This window comes from Chinchilla lanigera, unplaced genomic scaffold (genome assembly GCF_000276665.1).
Source record: "Chinchilla lanigera isolate Chin_1 unplaced genomic scaffold, ChiLan1.0 scaffold00077, whole genome shotgun sequence".
Classification (NCBI taxonomy): Eukaryota; Metazoa; Chordata; class Mammalia; order Rodentia; family Chinchillidae; genus Chinchilla; species Chinchilla lanigera.
In genome coordinates, this window is record NW_004955478.1 from 7,975,952 (window position 1) to 7,985,083 (window position 9,132).

The 9,132-nt window shown below is 47.8% G+C and overlaps 1 protein-coding gene across 1 annotated transcript in view; it reads left to right on the forward strand.

Annotated features, from left to right (window-relative positions):
* Nucleotides 1–8,784: 8,784 nt before the first annotated feature.
* The window catches only part of Smarcd2 (SWI/SNF related, matrix associated, actin dependent regulator of chromatin, subfamily d, member 2), a gene marked incomplete in the record, with an annotated part of 12,108 nt that continues 11,760 nt past the window's right edge, over nucleotides 8,785–9,132 (forward strand). Inside the window, 1 exon segment of the mRNA XM_013503158.1 lies at nucleotides 8,785–9,128. Within this exon segment, the coding sequence (XP_013358612.1) occupies nucleotides 9,070–9,128 (59 nt within the window).

A 9,132-nucleotide genomic window follows, 5' to 3' on the forward strand; every position in this document is an offset into this window, starting at 1 on the left:
TATGTAGAACAACCGAAGCAGGGCGGCTTGGCCAAAGCAGCGAAGGAGGTAGTCTGAGGAGGAATTCCTACCTCTACTCTCCATTTTGCTCTCAGCTCTCCACAAATTTCTGAGACATTTTGGAGAGCCCTGAAGGACAAGGGGTTAAGACGCCCCACTGAGGTGGTAATGGAGGGCACACAAACATGGGTATATTGAGGGACATGTTCTGATTTGCCGCCTTTGGGTAAAACTGCCAGGAAAAATACAGCAGGATGGGCAGATAGCAGAGAGGCCAGTTGAGTGGGTTAGGGAAGAGCTGAAGACCTGACTTAAGGTGGACAGAGTACAGGTAGATGCAAAATCAACAGAACATGATGACTGAGAAGTAGGAGGAGGAGGAGGAGGAGAGAGGAGTGAAAGATGATTTCAAGTGAGAGCAAATGAAAGTTGGGCCGGGGATATGGCTCAGCAGCACAGCGCCTGCCTAGCAAGGTCCTGAGTTCGATTCCCGGTACTCCCCCCCACCAAAAAAAAAAGCCCTCACGGCTTTCTCTAGGCTTTGCTTTCGGTTACAGGCACCCTAAGCATCTGGCTGAGTGCCTCCATGCTGCTTGGCTTTCAGTGGCCTCCAAGTCCAACGGGAATGTCTCAGCAAGGGCAGGGTTGGCCCTTTAGCATGTCTTCATGCCCTTCACTGAGATGGATAGCGGGGAGGGAAGCAGCCTGCCAGGACAGTGAGACGCTGCTTTTGAGCAGCAGGACTGATGGAGCGTCTAGCAGGGAGCTGGAAATAGGGATCTGAAACTCAGGAAAGAGGTAGGGGTTGGTGATAGCGATTTAGGGTTACTGGAAAGTTGAGAGTACCTGGAAGTGTGTCTGAATAGGGAAAAGAGATACAGATAGAGACCATGAAGACAAGGACACTTGAGGACTCAGAGGGAAGTAAAGGATAAGTCAGAGATCCCGCAGGAGGCCTTTCCCTTGTCCTATAGTAGTGGTCTGTGTAGTAATTATACACAGCTCCGGGTCCAAATCCAAAGCCAGACAGTGGCCTCTGGAGGGTTTGAGACTCTAGCGCCATGCAGGTCTCTACCTTGCACTCGGGAGCGCAGGAAAGAAAACAGGCCCCCGCTGGGAGCCTAGAGATTACAACACTGTTACAAACTAGCTTTAGCTTGAAGCCTGTTACTTCTTCCCACCCTACCGGACCCCAGCCTTGCCTTGCTTTTTTTTTTTTTTTTTTTTTTTTTTAATTTTAAAGCCCTGCCTTTTTTCTTTTCTTTTTTTTTGTTTTTTTTTCCTGTACCAGGAATTGAACTCATGACCTTGCACTTGCCAGGCAGGTGCTGTACCGCTGAGCTAAATCCCCAGCCCCTTGCCTTTTTTCAAAGACTTTATTCTTTATAATAACTTTAAATCTATAGGAAAAAAAATGAGCAAATAATGATATTCTCCCCCAGTTTCCTCCTTCAGTAATACCTTTCATTAAGATGGTAAACTTGTTATAATTAGTGAACCAGTATTGATACATTATTATTAGCAAAGCCCATACCTTACCTTAAAGTTCACTCTGTGTTACACAGTTGTGTGAATTTTGTTTTGTTTGGAGGCAGGGTCTCACAGTGTAGTCCATCCTGGACTTGAGCTCACAATCTTCTTGCCTCAGCCTTCCCAGTGCTGGGATTACAAAGTGCGCTGCCATGGGTTAGGGATTTAGCTCAGCGGCACAGCACCTGCCTGGCAAGTGCCAGGTTGTGAGTTCAATTCCCGGTACTGGAAAAAAACAACAAAAAAAACAAAAACAAAGTGTGCTACCATGCTCAGCATGAGTTCTGTGGATTTTTCACAAATGGTTAATATCATATAGTCACCATTACTGTATCACAGAGCATAGTTTCATCGTCCTGAAAATGCCCTATACTTCCCCTGTTCATCTTCTTCCCCCAATCCTAGCAATTTTTTAATTTTACTGTGTCTATAATTTTGCTTTTTATGACCTCTGCTCTTCTCTGGACAAGTTCTCTGGACAGGCTCCAGTGGTCTAGAGCTCTAGATCTGGCCATCACGCTCAACTCCTGAGTGCTGGGATTACAGGCACATGTCACCATGGCCAACTGATATTTTTTTACATGGTGGCGTAACACTGCCTCATGTGGCTCATCCTACTGTCTATTTTCAGATGTTACATGACTTAAATAAATGACTAGAATGGTACCACCAAGACTTGTCTTTACATAGCGGCAAGTCAGACTTTGCTGAGCTGGCACAGGATGCAGTTGCCCATGTGTTCATTCCTTATCCTTGGGCAAAAGATCTTTTTAGATATGACACATTAGCGGGGCTGGGGATTTAGCTCAGCGGCACAGCGCCTGCCTGGCAAGCGCAAGGTCGTGAGTTTGATTCCCAGTACCGGAGAAAAAAAAAAAAAAAAAAAAAAAAAAAAAGGCCCCTGAGAGAAAAACAAACACCTCCCGGGAAAAAAAAAAAAAAAAAAAAAAAGATATGACACATTAGCTTAGAAACCGGAAGACAACATCTGGCATTCGCTCTGATGGAAGAAACAAAGGAAAATTATAAACACCATCTGGCAATTTTCCCCTCTAATGGGGCCTTTGCTGATTTCCTAGGGTCCTCTTTGCCAACTCTTTGTCCCAGGAGCACCAGAGCAAACGAAACCACTGAGGTTTTTCATGGTGTTCCAGGCTAAGCACTGGGCTCCCAGGGCTGCAGCCCATTTCTTATGCACTGGTACCTGCTCTCACTGTTGGAAGTCTCCGTGCTTCAGATGTTTTATCTCCTTGGCTGTGTTGACTATGAAAATGTGGCTGTTGAGAACCATGGCCAAAATGTGCATGCAGAAGAGGAGCTGATTCTGATTTTCCTCACCCTTTACTGCCTTGTGCATTTGAGTTTGTTTGGTTTTTTTTTTTGGTCTTCTTGAGACAGGGTCTTGTCATGCAGTCCAGGCTGGACTTGAACTCACTTTGTAGCCCAGCATGGCCTCAAACTTGCAGCCTCCTGCCTCAGCTTCCCAAGTGCTGGGATTGCAGGCATGCACCACCACATCCGGTCTGTGTCTTTGAGCCTTAATCTGCCTTCTTTGCCTAACTCCAAGATGTTTTCATTTATCTCTTCACCTGTCAACATGGTGTGTTAGGCAGCTTTCCATCATATAACAAAACACCTGAGATAATCAACTTACAAAGAAAAAGGGTCTACTTTGCCTCATCGTTTTGAAGTCTTCAGTCTGATTGTTTGGGCCAGTTTTGAGGCAGCACATCATAGAAGAAGCACGTGTTGGAGCAAAACCATTTATATCAGTAGCCAGGGAGCAAAGAGGAAGAGGAAGAGGTCAGGATCCCACACTGAGGATATGCCCCAGTGAACCAAGGACCTCCCAGTAGGCTCTACTCAAAGGTTTCATCACCTCGCAGTAGAGCCAGTCTGGGGACCAAGCCTTGGGGGGACATTCATCTTTTTATTTTCATGTAAGGTCTAAGTTGCTCAGACTGGCCTTAAACTTGTGATCCTCCTGCCTCAATCTCTAGAGCAGCTGGGATCACAGGTAAGCTATCATAGCAGTCTGATTCCATTTATATGAAATAACCATAGTAGGTGAATGCATAGAACAGAATGCAGATTGGTGGGTGCCAGGCATTGGGAGGAGGGAGGAATGGAGAACAGCCGTTTGAGTATGGGATTTTCTTTTGCAGTCATGAAAATATTTGGGAACTAGACAGAGGTGGTGGTTGCACAGCAGTGTGAATGTAACTAATGCCACAGAACTGTTCACTTTTAAGTAGTTAATTTCATGGTATGTTAATCTGAGAGAGACAGACAGACACAGAGAGACCCTGCCTTCATAGAGGTTATACTTCAGTGAGGGACACAGATCAGACAGTAAGTCAGTATATGCACGAACAGTTATATATTGTGATGATCACTTGCTAGGATGTAAAGGGAGAGAGACTGAGATGGGAAGGGGTTTGGTGGTTTGAGAAACTGCAAGGACACTTTCTGGGCTGATGTTTTGAGAGCTAAAGGGAGTGATTTAAAATGAGTTTAAGGAGGTCAGCAAGAGTCAGAACCTGCAGAGCCTTGCAGATTATGAGAGGGAGTGTGAGCCTCAATTTAAAGGCAAGAAGGAACTGGGGAGATTTTAAGGAAGAGATTAACAGGACTTGAATTATATCTGGTTTATGTATTTGTATTTTTTGTCAATCTGGGGACTGAACCAAAGGCATTGCACATACTAGGCAAGCCCAGCCTGGAAAACTTAGTGAGACCCTGTCTCAAAATTTAAAAAGGGCTGGGGAAGTAGCTCAGTGTGAAGACCCTGGGCTTATTTCCCAATACTGCAGTACTGTCATTTATACACACACACACACACACACACACACACACACACACACACACACACAGAGCCACTGGATGGAGGAAGGGTCAGCAGGCAACTTTTTAGAATAGCTTCCAGGAAGATTCTGATTCTCCACTCCCCCTAGCACTTCTTGGAGAACTACTGTAACTTTAGAAGCTTGAAAGGGTTGAAATTGATATTAACTGTTGTTATAGTTTGTGTCTAGATGTCCCCTCCCCCCTCCCCCCGCATAGCCTCATGCAGTCATGGGGCGGGCTTCTAGAGTTCTCTATTTATGGACTGACGCTAGGATTATGGGTGTGAGTGCTACACCCACCCTGGGGCAGGTAGCCTGCATACAATATAAGGGAAGGAAGAAGGCTTGTTGCTGCTCCTCCTCCCGTTTGCTCTTGCTGCTTTTGCTGTTTTCTGCCACCATGAACTGTTGCCCTCTGCCATGTGCCACTCTACCTTCGAGCCAGCCGAGTATGGACTGAAAGTTCCACAAACTGTGAGCAAAATAAACCTTTCCTTCCCTAACTTTGAGCGTCAGGTATTTTGTCTCAGCAAGGAGAGAAAAGTAACAGAGACAGAATTTGGTACCAGGAGTAGGGCCACTGCTATGATCATACCTCACCATGTGCTTTAAAGAGCCTTTGGGAATGGCTTGTGGAAAGAATTTGGAAAGGTTCAGAGATGTTGCCTGAAAGAGTACAGCTGAAACACCTTAGGCTGTTCTGTATGGGAGATTCTGGTCAGAGCTCAAAAAACCAGAAGGTTGATAGAAATTCTGCTGGTAAAGACCAGGCTTGGGAGGTTTCTGCTGGGAAGAAGGACTGTGTTGGCTGTTGGACTCCAGACAATGTATGTTATGGCTTGGCAAAAAGTTTGTCTGCATTTTGCTCGTGTCCAGAGACTTTGCCTGAGACTGAGATTAAGGGTGGCACACTAATTAATCTGGCAGAAGAAATTGCAAGGCAGTTGAATGTTGAGGTGGGGGCATGGCTATTGTTGGGTCTTTTAGCCAGATTTGTGTTGAGAATCAAGAGTACAGAGGCCAGTAGAATGATTTAAAATGTGAGTTTGGGGGCTGGGGATTTAGCTCAGCGGCAAAAGCACCTGCCTGGCAAGCGCAAGGTCGTGAGTTCGGTTCCCGGTACCGGAGAAAAACCAAAAAAAAAGACCAAAACAAAATGTGAGTTTGGCAAGAAAGGAAACTCCAGTAAATCTGTGGACTGCTAAGATAGAGCTGAGGAGGGGCTGGGGATTTAGCTCAGCGGCAAAGCGCCTGCCTGGCAAGCGCAAGGTCGTGAGTTCGGTTCCCGGTACCGGAGAAAAACCAAAAAAAAAAAAAGATAGAGCTGAGGAGATCTCCATTGCTGAGAAGGAACAAGATAAATGATGGCCTAAGGGCATCAGAAGAAGCAGCAAGTCTCCACCCTTTGTAGCCTCAAAACTGCAGAAGTGAACTTTTGCTCTGAGGAGAAAGCCATAGAGCACCATGTCTTAGAATGGTGGCAGCCATGCTATGTTCCAGAATGGCAGCAGCAGCAGCAGCCACACCAGGTTCCAAAATGGTGGCAGCTGCACCAGGTTCCAGAACGGCAACAGCATAGAGAATTTGTTCCTCAGAATCAGGTTTAGAGTACTCAGTGATCCAGGCACTTGACCCCTACAGCCAAGTGAGAAGAAAGCCTGGTTACTGCTACAGCTGGCAGTGGACCTTGGCATCATCCATGTGGTGCTGGTTTTAGGCGCATGAAGCATGCAAGAGTTTTGAGGGTAAGAAAGCTTCCACCTAGATTTCAGAAGGCCTGGGAGGCCAGGCAGTGTGCCCCTGAGAGGACAATGTGTAAAGCCGAAGGAGCAGTGGAGACCCTAGGAAGTTTGGAAAAACCAGGAACATGGGTCATCTAATGAAAGCTGCAAGGATTGAGCAGAGCGGGCCTAAAAGAGAAGTCCTGGAGCTACAACCACTGGAAGTGCCGTAGGGGTGGAGCCACACAAGAAGCCCTTTGGAACTCACAGTTTGCCACAGATTGCCTTGAATGTTGATGCTGCATGTGGAACTACAGAACTTATTTGTTCGTTTTTTTGTTTTTTTCCAGTACCAGGAATTGAACTCACAACCTTGTGCTTGCCAGGCAGGCGCTTTGCCACTGAGCTAAATTCCCAGCTCCGAACTACAGAACTTAATGTTTGCCTTGCTGGATTTTGGACTTGCTTTGGTCCCAATCCTTTGTATCCCCATTTGTACCTTTTGGAATGATGATGTTTATCTTCTGTCATTGAATGTTGGAAGTGATTTTTTTCATTTGTACAGGGGCTTACCACTGCTAAGAGTTTGCCCTAGATCTTGGAGGAGACAGGACTTGGACTTTTCAGCAATGCTGAAACTGTTAGGACTTTGGCAACTCTTAAGAGTTGGACTAAAATGCCTTTTGTATAAAAGGATGTGCATGAGTGTCTGGGGGTCCAGGGGTAGAATGTTATAGTTTGTGTCTAGATGTCCTCCCATAGCCTCATGCAGTCACGGGGTGGGCTTCTAGGGCTTTTTGACTGATCCATGGTCCAATGCTAGGATTATGGGTGAGTGCTACACCCACCCTGGGACAGGTAGCCTGCACACAATTTAAGGGAGGGAAAGAGGCTTACTGCTGCTCCTTCTCCCTTTTTGCTCTTGTTGCTTTTGCTGCCTTCTGCCACCCACTGCTGCCCTCTGCCATGTGCCACTCTGCCTTGGAGCCAGCCAGGGATGGACTGAAACCTTCACAAACTGTGAGCAAAATAAACCTTTCCTTCCTTTTTTTGGAGGAGGGTACTGGGAATCAAACTCAGGACCTTGCGCTTGCCAGGCAGGCGCTTGTGCCACTGAGCTATATCCCCAGCCCAAACCTTTCCTTCCTTAATTTTGGGTGTTGGGTATTTTGTCTCAGCAAGGAGAGAAAAGTAAGGGAGACCACTATCTACCTAATGGGGGAGAGAAGGAGACATAATTCAGTGACTGTTAACTAACAATTTCGGTAGACTATCCCATAACCAATTCTCAGTGAGAATGGAGAGGAATTCTCCACCAGATTGAGAGGAAAGCAGCTTCAGCAGGGAAAGATACAGAACAGGTGAGAACTAATTCCTAAAACGACCTCTGCTGGTAATCGATTGCCTGGGGTTGAAAACATAAAGTAGAAGAGTTTCATATGAAAAAAAATTTCCTGGCTACCGAAAAGTGTGGTCTACTCATAGCACGCCTTGAGAGCTTGTTAGGTAGAAGTTTGGCCCTTGGGCCTCCCCTCCCCACTAAATCATAAACTGCGTTTTTAATAAGAACCTCTGGTGATTTACTTTTTCCTTATGCAAGCTTAGGAAGCACTGATCTGTACGATGGGGAGCAGACCCTACACCACCTATCACAGCTGAGGCACTCTATGTTGAATACAGTCTGATATACAGCAGTCGTTTCTTTCTTCTTTTTTTGTCTTTTTGAGACAGGGTCTCACTATGCAGTTCAGGCTGGCCTTGAGCTCACTTTGGAGCCCAGGCTGGTTTCGAATTTACGATGATCCTCCTGCCTCAGCCTCCGGAGTGGTAGGATTACAGGCATGCGCCACCACGCCCAGCAAGGGCAGTAGTTTCTGAAAAGTTACTGAATTTTTGAAAATTAACTGGACAAAGGACTACAAGTTCTTTCACTATGCAAATTTCCTTCTCCTAAAATAATTGCCAGTGGAGTAAAATACCAGGCTTCTTTAAGTGAGGCAAAGCCATGTTAAAAAATGTGATAAGAACTCAGGGCTTGGCCATCTCAGACCTTCACACAGCTGGAACCAGTCTGGAGACGCCCATGATCCTTGGCAGTTCACAGCAATCAGGATGGGCTTTTTTTTTTTTTTTTTTTTTTAATTTGAGACAGGCTCTCCCTCTGTAGTCCAGACTGGGGAACTCACTTTGTAGCCCAGGCTGGCTTCGAACTCACGGCGATCCTCCTTCCTCAGCCTCTCGAGTGCTGCGATTACAGGCGTGCGCCACCACGCCCGGGAAGGATGGGCTTCTAACAAAGTCCTGTTAGCAGCTGTTCTGGCCCAGAGAACTGCTCTAAGTAGTCTTTAACACTGGAAATGAAGACCTGACAAAATTATTTGCAGGGAGTACTGTGTAGCCTGATAGGACTGACGCGGTTACAGCCGGGAGACGGAAGCAACTCCTCGCCCACTGCGGCAATCCTAGGTGACTTTCGACCTTTGACCCCCGCCTTGCCCGCAGCTTCCGTGGGCCGCTTCCGCTCCCGCCCCTCCAATGAAAGGCGGGCCGAGGGGGCGGAGCTCTGCGGCGGCCGGTTAGGGGCGGGCACTCAGGGGGCGGGGTTTAGGAGGGCGCTCTCCATTGGGCGGCTAGGTGGGGGCGGGCCTCGAGTTGGGTGGGGCCGAGGTAAGTAGCCGCCCCTGGGCTACTGGCCCGCTAGGCTAAGCCCGCGGAGTCCGGGGGCGGCGGACGGGCTCGCGGCAGATCCCGGATCCGGAATCGCCTAGTTCTGGAGCGGAGTCAGGGTCGGCCCTGTTTTAAAGCGGATCAGCGAGGAACTCTCAAATTTCGGGTTGGGAAATCCCGGAACCCGGAGTAATACATCCCGGAACCCGGAATTAGGATCGGAAAGTCCCGGATCGCGGAGCACAGCGCGCGGAGCGGACTCGGAGCGGAGCCCGGATCGCTGCACCGCGGGACGGGACGGAGCGATGTCGGGCCGTGGCGCGGGCGGGTTCCCGCTGCCCCCGCTGAGCCCCGGCGGCGGCGCTGTG